General features: G+C 34.1%; 1 protein-coding gene across 1 annotated transcript; it reads left to right on the forward strand.

The window, feature by feature from the left end:
• Window positions 1-204: 204 nt before the first annotated feature.
• On the forward strand, window positions 205-12,910 carry LOC104102714 (protein ZINC INDUCED FACILITATOR-LIKE 1-like). The gene is made up of 17 exons (XM_009610509.4): window positions 205-402; window positions 5,454-5,494; window positions 5,658-5,718; window positions 5,812-5,914; window positions 6,008-6,110; window positions 6,189-6,242; window positions 6,412-6,474; window positions 6,662-6,711; window positions 6,800-6,875; window positions 7,599-7,784; window positions 8,853-8,940; window positions 9,805-9,890; window positions 9,989-10,096; window positions 10,330-10,374; window positions 10,493-10,581; window positions 11,899-11,942; window positions 12,729-12,910. Exons 1-17 carry the CDS (start codon window positions 246-248, stop codon window positions 12,821-12,823), a joined length of 1,449 nt encoding a protein of 482 aa, XP_009608804.1. The 5' UTR covers window positions 205-245; the 3' UTR covers window positions 12,824-12,910.
• Window positions 12,911-17,020: the final 4,110 nt, after the last annotated feature.

Consider the following 17,020-nt stretch of genomic DNA (forward strand, 5'->3'; position numbering starts at 1 on the left):
GAAGTTAATTTTAGCATTTAAATATTAAAGTAAAATTAAATACATATCAATTAACCATTATTAAGTGATAAATTTGTATGTGTAACACATGTTTTGCATTTATTGTTATGGTATAAATATTTGGTGCGGATAAGTAATTTTAAATATAATTAAAATGAATTGGAAGTAGCATACTTGCAAAATATAAAGGTGGCTATATATATAGTGGTGCATGAGAGACGAAGAAAATAACTTTGCTTCTTCAAATGGCGGGCGAATTAGAGGGAGTTAAGGAGAAGCTGGTGAATAAGAAAGAGTACTACGAGAATTGCCCGGGTTGTAAAGTGGATCTGCACAAAGCAGGGCAACGTGGCTTGCCCATTAAGGAGCTTTTCACTATATGGATTGTGATCCTTGGCACAGGTACGTAATTAATGGATCCATTAGTTTTAGCGGATAGTATATGTTACAAATATTGAAAAAGATCAAAAGAAATAACCTACCTTCCCTTACCATGTTTTGCGGTGAACGGAAAAGGAAGAAAATGATACTATATTTTAATATTTATAATAAACCAATAAATACAAGATAATGTAGTTTGCATACCTATATTTTGAGTGAGAGTCATGAGTGATATTTCTCACTTTACTCTTTAAATGTTAAGCATAAATTATTTGATTTGAAATACATACAGGAGTAAGGTTTTATCGTATGGTATTGGGTGCTTTATGTTTTCCCATTCTTTGTTTTGCTGGGAATTTGGGTTTTGTGTGGTCGAGAACGAGAAAGCAAGCAAAAGTTTACCATTTCAAAGTGTACTTCGTTTTCATGCGGACAAAAAAATTATTCCTTACGTACTACTCCATTATCTAGTTAATAAAACTTTTATTATATGCCCTAAATGCTTCTATAATGTTTTCCTATCATCACTTTTCATCTTATTTTTAATCTCTGTTTTAACTCATTATTAAAACGGAAAATGGCCAAATATATCCCCTACTTTTGTTTATTGTTCAATCATATCCTTCCTTATACTTTTCGTTCATATATACCCATGCCATCCAACAAAGTTCTATAACGGACATGACATGTGGCACCGTCTAAGTGAAGGAACCAATCCCAAAACAAAACAAAAATCCCAAACCGGTCTAAAATATGACCCATCCGACCCGGATCCCCTTTTTAAAACGGCAAAAGGCCAAATATTCTTCTCCTTTCGAAAATGATCTAAGAATACCCCTCGTTATACTATTGGGTTATCTATACCCCTGCAGTCATACTTTATGTTCAAATATACTCCTCATTTAAACGGAGGGACACGTGTCATCGTCTTGTTGGCCAATTCTAAATATCTCATAATTAATTAGAAAGATCCATTACCCATACCTTAAAAGTAATTTTCTAAAGCAATTTTTTTTTTTGTAAAAACTGAAAAAAACTGAATTTCTTTTTTACTAAAAATTGAAAAAAACAAAAATATTTTTTTTCCAGTTTTTACAAAAAAACTGCTTTAAAAAAAACTGAAAAATATTTTCTAAAATAATGTTTTTGTAAAAACTTGAAAAAAAAAACTGAAAAGCAATTTTCTAAAACAATATTTTTTTGTAAAAACCGGAAAAAACTGATTTTTTTTTACTAAAAACTGAAAAAAACGAAAATATTTGTTTTCCTGTTTTTACAAAAATAATTGCTTTAAAAAAATTGAAAAATATTTTCTAAAATAATGTTTTTGTAAAAACTGAAAAAAAAACTGAAAAATAATTTTCTAAAGCATTGTTTTTGTAAAAACTAAAAAAACAAATATTTTATTTTCCAGTTTTTAGTTAAAAACATTTTAGTTTTTTTCAGTTTTAAATTTCTTTAGAAAATTACTTTTCAGTTTTGTTTTTCAGTTTTTACAAAAACATTATTTTAGAAAATATTTTTTAGTTTTTTTTAAAAGGTTTTTTTTAGTAAAAACTGAAAAAAAAAATATTTTCGTTTTTTTCAGTTTTTAGAAAAAAGAATTCAATTTATTCCAATTTTTACAAAAAAAATTGCTTTTCGGATATGGGTAATGAGTATTTTTAATTAATTAGGAGATGTTTAGAATTGACTAACAAGACGATGACACGTGTCCCTCCGTTTAAATAAGGGGTATATTTAAACCCAAAATATGATTATAGGGGTATAGATAATCCAATAGTATAACGAGGGGTATTCTTAGATCATTTTAAAAAATAAAAAAGTATATTCGACCCTATGCCGCTTTTAAAATTTTACCTACCCCACCCACCCAAACATCATTACAATGAGCTGCAATCTTTAAAAAAAGAAGGCATGAGATCGAAACTGTAATTTCCAATAAGTAAACATAAGCCATCAGATTTGGCGAGTAAAGAAGGATCAAACACGTAATACATACTAATCTTCTAATTTTTTAAATAAATTAATATAAAGCATGAACTAAAAAGCTAAATCAAAATCTAGCAAAGAGATATTGAAAGAAGGAAACAACCCAATTCAACAATTAAGTCAAAAACTTTACATAAAATAGACAAACCCCATTCAAGAGTATTAAGAGCAGTAGCAGCGCCTATTCGTCCAGTGAAATCTCGATGTTTACGGGGCTCTAAAATTGGACCGTCAGTGGAGGAAGATTAGCCCATTGAGAGTGTAAAAACGATGTCGTATTGTGCGTCCATCGTTTCATCTATCTCTTTTCCGACAGTTAACTGGTCGGGAAACGACCACTATTACTGAAAAAGCCACAGATCCTCCATCATTTCTGGTTAATAACCGACCCTGTCTAGCCCCAATCTCTCTTCTACTGCCCTTCACAGCCCCCAAAACCTCACAAGATGAAGGAAACGACTATCACTAGTCATCGGAGAAATCTCAGAGCATAAGTGTCCAACACTTTTGTCTTTTTCTTTTTTTTTCCGGGTCAAAGAATTTTTTAATGTGGTACTTTGGTCGTGGGTTTTAAGTGGGTATGGGTTTTTTAAGTTGTGGGTCGGGTCTTGTGTCATGTCCGTTATAATAAGGGTAAATATAATATTTTGTTGAACGGCAGAGTATATGTAAACAGAAAGTATAACATAGGATATGATTGAACAATAAATAAAAGTAAAGGGATATATTTGGCCATTTTTCGTTATTAAAATCATTATTGTTATCATAATTATGAACGCTTTCTAAATGGAAGCTTTAGTCTTATCTGATAGGTATCACTTCTCAAGTCAAAATTCATTCTCTTGAGTGCGAAAATTTACAATTGCTACTTCTAACTGTTTTTCTCCGTTAAAGTTACAGAAAGAAGATTGCTGAATATAAAAGGGATTAACATCCAAAACAAGAATTACGAATATGTTCAGATAAATTCTTAACGAAGATTAAAAGTACAAAAGTTATAAGTATTTATCTAAATAAATCTATTTATATGTCAATTTGGATTATTTTTTGTTTAAATATTCAAAACCTAATCAACCAATTATACGTCAACATTACCTTTTAGAAATATTTCCAGAAAGCCTTTTTAATTTTTTGTGTGGGGTTATTTTGCTAAGACAGAGCCTTTGAAGCATTTCAGACCCCATTTTATCTTTGAATAGACTTCCCCTTTTGACAAAGTACATATTGGCAACTCGGCCTTACAGTTATTTTCTTATTCCTGTTTATTTTTTTACTGCCATAAGTTAAAAATAAGGAAAATCGTAAGTTAAATTTTAGAAAAGGAGCAGGTGAAAACCAATATAGGACGAACGAGTAGCTTTTCCCGGAGACTGCAAACATTTTCATAAAAATTATGTGAAAAATGATGTTGAGTTTTGACACTATAACACGTTTGGAAATTTCTTTTTTCTATGGTTCAAAATTCCAAATTTTGGATCATTTTTAAACTGCCTTTCTTTTAACCTTTTCGACTGTTTAATAGGGAGTTGTAAGCTGTAAATACTTGTAATATTCTTTTTTTTTGGGGGGTTGGGGGGTAGTAAAGAATGATTTATGCAAGGATTTAACTTATATTAAGTGACAATGTAGATGGGTGTAATTTAACTTGTTGTAAAAGATTATTTGTCTTGTTTTAATTGCCTTTTAAGTGACGTGAAAAACTATAAGCTCTCATGGACCATTTAGTGTGAAGTATAAGAAATTTAATTTCCATATAAATTTCCGTATTACATCTATATAATATCTGGTACCTGATATAAATTTTTTGCATAGCTAATATAATCCCCGTATAAATAATATATCATCTGGTTTCTAGTATTAAACTTTGCATAAGTTATGTGGAGTTCGATACCAAATATGAAGCATTGTATTGCTAAATCCAGTATAGCTTATACAGGAATTTTATGACTTATTTCATACAATATAGAGTATGGGATAAAAGAATATTACGTGCCCTTAAATTATACAATCCTTACATGTCAATCCATGCTATTACGGCAAAACAATCCTGCATTTTCTTGATAAACAGTTTATGCTATATAGTTCATAATCCCAGCATAAACCCTTGTGCAAACAGTAGGGCAAACTCCAATAGCAAAATACTAGTACTAGTTTGGAGTACTATGTCTATCCCAGTAGCAAAATTGTTTAAAACTCTGGCAATTGCTCTGATTATCCAAAGGTTCTAATAATTTTTACTTCCCATGATGTAATTTACACCAATGCACTTGTCTTTATTTGTCTCTACTTTTTACTATATCCTGCTTGGAGATGATAACTGCAAACAGAATGGTTTGATCAAAGTTCTGATTTATTCATGGTTTAATTTCTTGTACTAGATGCCATGTTAGTGTTTTATATCACAGTTACTTCGTCGAAAGTCTGATACTATTAGGAATCAGAATTTGAGTTCATGTTCTGGAAAATTCAACATATATGTGGTGAATTAAAGGGAGATTCGAATTGAATAAGCAGGATATCCTTACATTTTGAGGAAGAATAGTCTGATTACCACAGAACATAACTTTCCAGAATAGGATATCCTACATTTTACCAAATTAAGTTGAATGCAGTTTTATGAGTGTACAAATAGTCTCATCAAATATTGATTGTTATATTATATGAAAGAATATGAACATCAAGCTCACAACCTTAAGGCAATAACAGTGGTAGTTTCTTAACTAGTATAATACATTTTGAAATAACAGTGGTAGTTTCATACTAATATTAAGAAAGAATTTTTAGTCTATTTTGATGGTAGTCTGCCGCTAATATTCAGCTGTCCCTTGGAAGCGCTGGTGAAAAGCCTATATTGCCTTTTCAAAGTGTTTTGTTGTATGCAAAAATTCTAGGTTAGCTTCTTAGAGCTTTTCTTTGTATGTTCATATATTAGCTAGCAAGTTTGCTTCATTGCTGTACTTGAAGACAAGTTTTCGATAGTTATTTCTAAAAGCCTCCTTTGGGGATCCTTCCTTTGATTTTATCTGTTGATATTCCGACTGATTTTGTTTTTTTCTGTTTCATGGGATTCAACACTTCAGCACTTCCAATATCATCTCTCTTTCCATTTCTTTATTTCATGGTAAGATCAATCAACTTTTTTGGTCTGTCGTTGAGTTCAAGTTTTCTTGAATACATAGAACTAAGTGAAACAAGATATCTTTATTTAAGAAGCAGAATTGCAATTGGTCCCCTTTGTTATTTTCTTGATTGCATAAAACTACTAATTTTCGCTTTCCTTACAGATAAGGGACTTTCACATTGCAAAGAGAGAGGAAGATATTAGTTACTATGCAGGTTATGTAGGTAAGCTTATTTCATGCCATAATTTGTTTGTTGATATGTAATCATACAGAGGTCTGTCGAAAAACTGCTTATCAATTTCCTGAAATATTGAAGGTTCTTCATATATGCTTGGAAGAGCTTTGACATCTGTCTTTTGGGGACTAGTGGCTGATCGATATGGCCGAAAACCAGTTATAATCTTCGGCACTTTTGTAGTGTACGACTAATCTTTATAGAAATGCTCTTTTTTAGATTTCATTCACTTAAATTTCAGTGAGTTTACATATTTTTAGCTGTAATTGTGCTTCAGGGTTATTTTCAATACTCTCTTTGGTCTTAGTGTCAACTTTTGGATGGCAATCATTACGCGATTTCTTCTCGGTTCTTTAAATGGTTTGATTGGACCAATAAAGGTATTCTATCTGTTTAATACCATCATACAATTCTGGACTGCATCCTCAGCCATTCTCTTAAGATACTTACCTTCTTAGGCATATGCTGCTGAAATTTTTCGTGAAGAATATCAAGCACTGGGAATGTCTACGGTAATATGCCCTTAATTTTCAGTTATTCAAATGATTTCTAACAAATGAGAGGATTGCAGACAACTTTAGAGAGACAAGAAATGGCAAGAATGCAATTCTGAGTGACCATTTAGACAGTGAATTTTATGGAATTTTGTTTTATTTTTCTTGTATGTTTGAATTGTTTCAGATTAGTACTGCATGGGGAATCGGATTGATTATTGGCCCAGCTTTAGGAGGCTTCCTTGCCCAGGTACTTTCTTTTCCTTAGCTATTTCCTTTTTGTATTCCTTCCTCCTGTTGAGGAAAGAGAGTTTAGTTGTTTTATGATCAATTGTAAGAGAGATTTCATAGCCTAAAATTCTCTGTGTTTCTACTTGTAAGTTTCTCTGCAAATCTTAGCATATATACATGTTCTCTAAATGTCCTTTTTACCAAAGCCTGCAGAGAAATATCCGTCAATATTCTCTAAGGATTCTATATTTGGGAGGTATTGTGCTTCTTTCTTTTCATAATTGTATAACTTCTTTTGCTGCTTGAATTGCTCCTTGACTCCAAAATATGATATTTTTCTGCAGATTTCCCTACTTCTTGCCTTGCTTAATCATATCACTGTTTTCCTTGGTCGTGGCTATTGCTTCATTTTGGCTGCCGGTAAATCTACATGATTACGTTAATAATTTCTGTGTCTATGGCACATATTGTTTAATCTTGTTTGCATTAGTATTTCACCTCTGAACTAACTTGGATTTTGCATAAACTCTTAATGGACAATCATCACACATCATTTCAGATAACCATATTACTTTATTTTCCAGTGTTGCTGAGAATGAGAATCGTCTAGCCATCTGTTTCCTTTTAATATTTCGAGTTATTTTTGGCTTCTGTACATTCGTGAGGTGGGTGGGGAAGGGCTTGTTCTAGTTGCAATTCCATTTCTGATTTAAACTTACCCCGAGACAGATCGAGGTTTGCCTTAGTTCTTTTTCTTGTTGGTGCTGGGAGTCTACAACATGTTGAAACTTGAAAGAGAGGAAACTCAGGTTTAGCTGGTGAAGTGGAGGAATGAGTCGGGAGTTTCATTTTCCGCCTCTACATATGTGGCATTGTGTTGTGTAGGGTAAGGAGTTGCTGTAATAGGGTGTATTTCTGGTGTTTCAATGATGAGAAGCTCTTTAATCATAAATCATAATGGAACATTTCTTCATCTTACCTATGTATATAGGTTTCTGAATTTCTCGAACCACATTAATCTGTGTGTGTCTCTCTCTCTTTTCTTTTTCCTATTACTTTGTTCAGTATCTTTTCTGGTTTTCCCAGTTTTAGTTGAACTGTGTTAAATCATAGAATTTCATCCCTAATGCTCATGGATTGCAGGAAACATTGCACATTCATGAATCAAGCATGCCGGTGCACGATTCATACGAGGCTCTGGAGGCTGCATCTGATACAAAAGAAGGAAATGAATCAACCCCAAAAGAAAACCTATTTAAGAATTGGCCGTTGATGTCATCCATCATATTATACTGCGTCTTCTCTCTTCATGATATGGCTTATACAGAGGTATACTGTATCTTCTCACCCAAACTATGTCACTGTAGGATATAATCATTGCATCATCAGATTATGGTAGGCATCTTCTTTTATAAGAAAGATAAAGCTATGCATATCTCTGGTATGAAAGCCAATTGATTGCATGTTGTCATGCAATGACTTTATTGGAAACACATTGTACTTTCATCCTTAGGCAATGCATTAGATATTCCTAAGGGACAATATTGGTTTATGTTATACATAACAATCATCCAAACAAGCTGTTATGCTGATCTGGTGGGCTGTATCATAGAACCCTCCAACGGTACTGACCAGGGTTTGGTTGTTCGGATGCGCAAATTGTTCTTCAAATTGATACACATATTAGCCGACCCCAACTTGTTTGGGATTGAGGCGTACTTGTTATTTATGTGCCAATTTCTTTCTGCTGCACAGTATACTATGAAAGTAAAGGGTTTCTCTTTTTGACGACAAAAGAACTGTCTCTTTTAAAATTCTGCAGCTCTGTCTTCTGCGTAGAAAGCCTAGGCTCATTAGCTTTCAGAAGCTTAATAAACGTTCTACTTACTACTCATTCTGAGGATAGGTGAGCAACAGCAATGGGCAATGTTCCATTACCAATACTCTACCAGTATAAAGTTTTCGGCCCCAGCATTCCACTGTAAACCTTTTTAGTAGTGTTTTTTCTGTATCTATGAAGATATTATGAGTGCTGAGTTCTGACGTTCAACTTTTAATCTGTTGAAGATTGCAAATTCCTGGTGCTGTGTAGTCATTGTTTTGTTCATTGATTTTAGTATGTGCATGCTATTTGCAACTCTAGGGGTATATGACGAAAGAAAACAACAAATTGGTCATATCAAGAGGATTTACGACTTCTAAGAACGTCTTTGTGTATCATTTATCATGAGTTGCAAAATACAAATAGATCCTCTTCAATTTGTTTGTACGATTTTGAAATTCCCACCAGGGTAAACATAATTAATACGTTTATCATGATTGTTCTTTCAATCTTCTGGCACCAGGGAAATTGCATAATAATACATTACATCATCCCAAACCTATTTTCTTCTGCAGATTTTCTCATTATGGGCTGTGAGCCCCAGAAAGTTTGGGGGCTTGAGTTATTCAACTGCTGATGTTGGTGAAGTACTATCAATCTCAGGTACATCCCAATTTTCTAGTAATTTATATTCTTTTACTGATATATGAACCTTACTTGCTGTTAATAGTAAGGAAAGAGTAAAGGAGGTCTGGAATTTGATGTATGAAGCAATAACCAGTGAATTTAATGTAAAACTTAATAAAATTGTATGAATAGCCTCTGTGGTTTACTAACATCAGGCACACAAGCTGATGGTGTCAACGGCTATTGCCTTCAACTCTCATCCCACATTCACCCCTATATACGTTGTAACCGCTAAAATTATTTGTTTATGCTTGTCACATCTAATCAAAAGTTTAAGAGAAATGAGTTTATATTATGTATTTCACCAAAGTAACATTTGGTCAATCAAATGTGTCTAACATAGATTGGTAAGAATTCAGAAGCACTCTTACTAATTCTTTTAGGTTTATGTCTACTTTTTCCAAATCATTTATGAATGTAGCTAGTCAAATTCTATGATAGTAGTTCAAAATAACTTGTTAGTTCCTCTCTCTTTAAGCCTCCTGTTGGAAGATATTGTCTATATCAAGGTCTATTCACTTAATTGAGAACTAATTCAATGTTGGCTGTGATTGCAGTACAGATGATAATTCTTCATAGTTATCAGTTATTTATGCTAACATTTCCGTTCTTGAGAAGAATACTAGACCACAATTGTGTTTCCATAACATTAGTATACTGTTATCATTCTCTAGGAGGGATTTTATATTGGTAATCTATTGAAGAATTAGCTCAGGCAGAAAGTTATTTTGAAAGCATCTGAATTGTCTGCTACCTTGTTTGACATAGACAGAACTGCAGTAAATATATTTCATTTCATATAATATGATACTGGATACTGAAATCATGGTGGTGTTTCAGGGTTTGGCCTTCTAGTTTTCCAACTAACTCTATATCCATTGGTTGAGAGGTATGTTGGCCCTGTTGTCACTGCTCGAGTTGCAGGAGTAAGCTCTTGACTTGTACAATATGATAAACTGTGTGAGTTCTGTCCAAACTTCCACAGAATCTTGAAAGGTTAATTTAATTTCCCTGATATGATTAGGTTTTGTCGATTCCCTTGTTGACAAGTTACCCTTATATCGCTATGCTGTCTGGGATCGCCCTGTCTGTGGCAATAAATTTTGCATCCGTAATGAAGAATGCTTTGTCTGTAAGTGATTTTTCTGGTTTCTTTAATTTACTTTGTGCAAGACTAAAAATGAGGAGATGAATGAAATATGGAAGTGAATGTGATATTCTTAGAGAAGTAGACCTCTCTATTATCACGAGTATATGGTACACCACTCATATGGAAGCAAAATTACTATACTTGAACTATATTCTACATCCTAGTATTGAAATTCATAATCTCAAGTTCTAACATTGACTTTGAATTGTCTCCAGATCTCTATCATAACAGGATTGTTCATATTGCAAAACAAAGCAGTGGTAAATTCTTCTTTGCTCCCTCCTTTTAAAGATAATTTGTCAATTGCAGAAGCATTATGTCATAATGCGATATGCTTTGCTTGGTGTCGGTCTGATGCTAAATGATTAACAACCACAGAACCAGCGACAACGGGGAGCTGCTAATGGAATTGCCATGACAGCAATGTCAATTTTCAAAGCTCTCGGTCCTGCAGGGGGAGGAGCACTGTGAGTTCACTTGTTTTATCATTCAGCATTTATTTCTGCTAATTATAAATTGTATTTTTTCTGATTGATTATAGAAAAAAAATCTCCTATTATTTCTGATGTGGATAAAAAGATGCTTTTCTATTTTAGTCTTGGTAAAGACATTAATAAAGATGAAACCCTTTCTAAACGGTGTTAATACATACTGTAGCATATGGTTGAGGATGCGACAAACTCTTTTTACTACAAAATTATTCTCCAGATCTACTATGGTTTTAGTAACCATTTAACTAGGAGAACCATATTAATGCAATATCCCAATTTAGCGGTTAACCTTAAAATTTGTATATGAACATGTCAAAGGCTGCAACCTGGGATCATCACAAGTGCTAGTGGCCAATATTTTCAAAGCATCTGTACCAAAAAAACTGTCTCTCTTCCAACTAAATCATAGCAACCACCTGGTTTTATTTCCGTTGTTGTAAGATCATGAAGATTTGGAATCTATTGTATATGAACTTGTTCGTATGATCTACATGGTAAAAGTAAATATACAAGAAGAAAAAGCACTTCTAAGATTCCACCTAGATAGGCTGAAAGCAGTGGAAGGTTTACTGAACAGTGCACAAGCACTAGAAGAATTCTTTTGAAATGCAGTTTCTGTCCTTTCAGTTGTCAGGGAATAATGATTTTCATGGGGTTAAAACTACAGATGATCTTGGTTTTTCCCATTTACTTGCACGAGTGTCTGTGATGGCCTGCCAGCCTTAGACAGAAAAAGGCGGTGATTTGTTAGTTTGAACTTACAGCAAGTTCTATCTAATCAGGCTTATGAGACACATGGATCAATTAACGGAACTAGTCTTTCTATATAACTACACAATGCGCCTAATTTTCCCCGTAGACATTTTACCAGTTAGAGTTGTTTTTCTTTGAGCAGCTCAAAGCTATATACTATACCTGTAATTCTGTAGAATTCTTTTAAGTAGAGAATAGTGCATTGGCTCTCTGACAATTTAGTCATACATCAGATGACATAGGTCCAAGATTGCCTTAGTGTCAATAGAATCTTTTGATTTTGATCCTCGAAGACACAGCTATGACATTTAAGAAATGAGAGGCAAATTGGACCAGTATCTTCCAAATTGAATCTTGAACTTGAGAACGTAGAATAGTGATAGATCTTGTTGTCTAAGACAGACTATCTTCTTTTTCGGGTGATAATACCGGGGTGGAAAATCGGAATATGTTTTTACTTCTATGCTTTAAAAACTTTCAGATTACATCCCCATCTATTTTCTAACAGCTAAAATTGTCTCTTTTTCTGGATTTGTGCAGCTTTTCTTGGGCGCAAAAAAGGCTTGACGCTTCCATTCTTCCAGGTAATGACTCGTTGCTAAAATCATATTTCTACAATACCTAGATTTTTTGCCTCTGTGTGGTGGAATGAGGTGGTGGCTTTTGATAGAGCCTAGAAGCATAAAACTGTCATGGGTGGATAATTTTACACACTGCAGATCAGCAATGCCGTGAGCTGTCTGAGTATAGCTTTGGATATTTCAAGATCTTTATCCAATTTTCTATTCAAAAAGCATATCTTTTAACTGTTGGAATCTTTTTTATGTTCTATCTATCGCCGAGGTCAGGATCTTTTACCTCTGAATCCTGGAACCTTTGTCCTGTCACCTTTCAGCGATGAAGAGATACAAAGAAAGACATTTCCTAAGGTGACACTAGTGGTTTTGCGCTAGCTGCAAAATGCTAATTCTGTCACTTCTCTTGCCCCTTCTTAATTCCATATTAATCCAAGAAAATTGAAACTTTTCTTGTTCATGGTTCAAGAGTCTGAAATACATTTATGAAAGCTAAGTTTGCAGCTAAACCATTTGAGAACTTGTTCATCTTCTTTGCTTCATCCAATTTTATATGACAACTTTTGTGCTCCTCTTGATGTATTTGCTGTTCCGACAAACAAATGCCTAAACTTTATAAGGTATCTGAGGAAGTTACATAAGACAGATAGTTTATACTGCACATAGTAATTTATTCAGCTTCATGTCAAAGAATTCTGAAGATTATATTGCCAAGTTTTCGCTTTCAAGTTCTTTGCTCTCTCCTTTATTTATGTTCTACTCTATATAAGTAAATTTGTGTCATCTCAAATGCAGGTGATCAGGTGGTTTTCTTTGTGCTGAATGTGATTGAGGCAATTGGTGTGCTGATGACATTCAAACCATTCCTAGTTGAAACACAAAATACATAGTAGAGAGCTTATGGTCTTTTTCATTAATTAGTTCACCTCTGTTCTCTTTGTATCTTTTTAATATATATCATTTTTTTCTGCTGGCAATAGTTTTGAGGTTAGAGGCTCTTTTTATGCTTGTGCAGGATGTGTATTTTTTTTTTTGAAAAGGTAACATATTTATATATAAATAAAAGACTACACAAAAGCTGTGAAGTCACCCATAATTACAAGGAGGCCTAATAAGAAAAGACACTCCTAATCCTTTGTCTTCTCATAAGGATTCTAAAACATCAAAAATAGATTCATGATCTTCTAAGTATTCTCCTTTACACTAAAAGTAAAAAAGAACTAAACATTTCATTTTCATCTTTTGAATGTTACTGTATCTATCTTCAAAGCATCTTTGATTTCTTTCTTCCCAGATTGTCCACCAAATGCAAGCTGGGACAATCTTCCATCTCTTTTTATTACTGGATAGGTTGCCTTCTCTGTTCCAACATGTTAAAACTTCAGGTATTCTTCTTGGCATAACCCACAATATTCCCCTCAAATTGATTAATATCCTCCATAATTGTAAAGTCACTCTACAGTGCAAAAAGAGATGATTGATTGTCTCTGCCTCCTCTCCATATAAGTAACATCTAGAACATAGTTGAAATCCTCTCTTGATCAAATTATCCTGAGTTAGAATTGCCTCATTTGCCAACAACCATGTAAAGCATGCTACTTTATAAGGAATTTTAACCTTCCAAATCAATTTACGCGGCCAACAACCAATCTGATTGTTTGAGATGTTGAACTCCTTATATGTTGCTTTAACTGAGAACTTCCCTTTGCTATTCCCTTGCCATGTGACATTGTCTTCTGCAATAGAGGTCCCTTTGAATCGTTCCAAATTCTTATAGAATTCTGTAAATCTATTAATCTCCCAATCATTTAATAGTCTTCTGAAGGTCAGAGTCCATCCTTGATTTGTCCAAACCTCTGCTACTGTTGCTTCCTGTTGTTGATTCAGTAAATAAATATCAGGAAAGAGATATTTTAGTAATCCTTGACCTAACCAATTATCATCCCAGAAAGATACCTTCAAACCATTTCAAATTCTGAAGTTTGACTTGTTAATGAGCTTGGGCCACAGATTTCTAATAGACTTCCACAAACTGACCTCATATGGATTTCTCACAAGCTTGCTTATCCATTTTCCTTCCATGCCATACTTTTGTCTGAATACCTCCTTCCATAAATATTGTTCTTCTGAAGCAAATCTCCATAACCACTTCATCAACAAACTTTGATTCTGGATCTTCAAGTTCTTGATTCCCAATCCCCCTTCCTTCTTGTTAACTGTGAGAGAGGTCCATCTAACTAAGTGAATTTTTTTCTTGTCATTGTTTCCTTCCCATAAGAAATTTCTTCTCAAAGCATCTATTCTATTCACCACATTCGTTGGTATTGGGAATAGAGACATCATATATGTGGGCATAACATCAAGAACTGAGTTTATCAGGATCAATCTTCCTCCCATGGACAGGTATTGGCTCTTTTAATTAGCTAGCTTCTTCTCGCATTTCTCTAAGACCCCATTTCATATCCTTTTTAACTTTCTTTTGGCCCCAAAGGCATTCCCAAATACACTCTAGGCAGGTTGCCTATTTTACCACCAAGTTTTGGAGCCCCATTACCTCATTAACTAGATAAACAAAACTTTTATCCCAGTTAATGTGTAAGCCAGAAATGGCTTCAAACAGGATAAAAATGACCCTCAACACCTGAAGGTGACCTCTATCAGCTTCACAAAATACAAGAGTGCCATCCACATATTGTAGATGGGAGATCTCTAGTTGACTACCTGCCCTAGAACTTACCCTGAAACCTCTTATCCAATTGTTTATCTGAGCTGTCTTTAACATGTCATTCAAACCTTCTATGGCAATGATGAATAAAAAGAGAGATAGGGGATCACCTTGTCTCAAGCCCCTCTAGGAAGAAAAGAAACCAACTGGTGAACCATTAATCAAAATTGAGAGTCTCATTGTACTAATGCAGAATTTGATCCAATTGACCCATCTTCCACTAAACCCCATCTTTCTTAAAGTCTTTAGCAAAAAGTTCCAATTCAAATGATCATAGGCCTTCTCAATATCCAACTTGTATAAAATAACAGGCTTTTTGCTTAGTATCATTGCATTCACATATTCATTAGCAATTAATATGGCATCCATTATCTGTCTGCCTTTAATGAAGGCCATCTGATGAACTTCCACCAACTTATTCACCACCTTCTTGAGTCTCTCCGTCAACAACTTGGAGACGATTTTGTAGATGATGTCTACCAAGATAATAGGTATGAAGTCTTTCAGTTCCTTGTCTACAACCTTCTTAGGAATTAAAGCCACAAAAGTGGCACTAAAACTTTTCTCGAAGATACCCTGGTAATAGAAGTTCTGAACATCAGTTACCATTTCCTTATTCACCACTTCCCAGCAATATATGAAGAAGGCCATTGAATACCCATCAGGGCCAGGTGCTTTATCCCTGGCACATGCCTTCACACTATCCCATATCTCCTGAACACTAAAAGGACTTTGAAGCATTTGATTGTTCTCAGTAGTAATCCAAGAAAAATTTTTAAAACTACCTTGTGGTCTCCATTCCTCTTCTTCATAATATAGATTTTGATAGAAAGTGACAATCTCTTTCTTGATAACTTCAGGATTCTGTACAAATATCCCTTATACTACCAGTTCCTCAATGTGGTTGTATCTCATGTGTGTATTTGCAGTTCTGTGAACAAATTTAGTATTTTTATCCCCTTCCTTCAACCACAAGGCGCTGGATCTTTATATCCATGCCACCTCCTCATGTTTTGCAATTTCCTCAAATTCCATTGCTAGGGCAGTTTTGGCATAAATTTCCTCTTCATTCAAAGGCCACTGGTCATTAATCTCCTCCAATTCTGCAAGCTGGTTAAGTACACTTGTCTTCTGCAATTCCATATTTCTTTGTAAAGTTCCGCTCCATTCTCTGGGTTTTTCCTTCAGGGCTTTCAGTTTGAAAGCCGTAAAGGAATTCCACCAAACTTTGATCCTGTCTATAAAGCCATCAGTTTGTAGCCACCAGTTTTCAAACTTGAAATAAGATTTAATTGGCTCATTGTAGCATCAGAGGTGAATGATCTGAAGTTACTCTGTGGAGCATTAATTGTTTAATATTTCTAAACCCATCATTCCAGTCAACAAATACCAAAAATATGTCCAGTGTAGCAGCTATGAAATGTCTGTCACCTTTTCTCCACGTGAAATCACCACCTGCTAATTATAAATCTACTAATTCCATATCTTCAATGAATTCTGAGAAGTCCTTCATGGCTCTAGTGATTCTGTTGTAATTTTTCTTCTCTGAAGGAAACCTCACAGTATTGAAATCTCTACACACCACCCATGGCCCCTTAAATAAACCTCTGGCCCCAGCCAATTCCCACCAAATATCTTCCCTTTCTACTCTATCATTAGGGGCATATACACTAGACAAATGCCAGATAAGTTCCTTAGTTTTACCAGTGCAGGTAATGCAGTATGATCCCAAGCTGCTAATTTCCCCATCCCATATTCTTTTGTCCCACAGCACTACAATACCTTCTCTAGTCCCAGTAGCTTCTAATTTTACAAATTTCCCCCACCTATTAGCCCATAAATCTTTTACAATCTCAGTAATATCCCCCTCTAGCTTGGATTCTTGGAAGCAAAAAATATTTGCCTTCCAGCTGTTCATTAGACTTTTGTTAGCACAAATAATGGAGATAATTTGTATGGAGCAAATGATTTGAAGAAGATGACCGAAGAACAAAGCAAATCTAGAGAAGCTACAAAGTTGTCTTCGACATAAATAAAGTAAAGAAGTGAAGATATTTAGTCTTCAGACATTTGGACTAAAAAGCTACATATGGAGGCCTAATTAGCATTGGATTATGATAAGAAAAAAATATCATGCATAAGTTGAGTTGGAATCTAATTTTTAATACTAATATTTTTTCTTTCTTTGCAGGAAATAATTAAACTAATAAGAAAAAGGAACAATGAGAAGAAAAAGTTCACTTTCCAAATTTGCAAAGAAGAACTATAACGTTGAAAATTCAAAAGTAAAGTGGTGTATGCAACTTTGCAAATGATGAAAGTATTTGTGCACATGAAAAAATTCAAGCAAATGACCCACTTG

The sequence above is a fragment of the Nicotiana tomentosiformis genome, chromosome 1 (genome assembly GCF_000390325.3).
Source record: "Nicotiana tomentosiformis chromosome 1, ASM39032v3, whole genome shotgun sequence".
Lineage (NCBI taxonomy): Eukaryota > Viridiplantae > Streptophyta > Magnoliopsida > Solanales > Solanaceae > Nicotiana > Nicotiana tomentosiformis.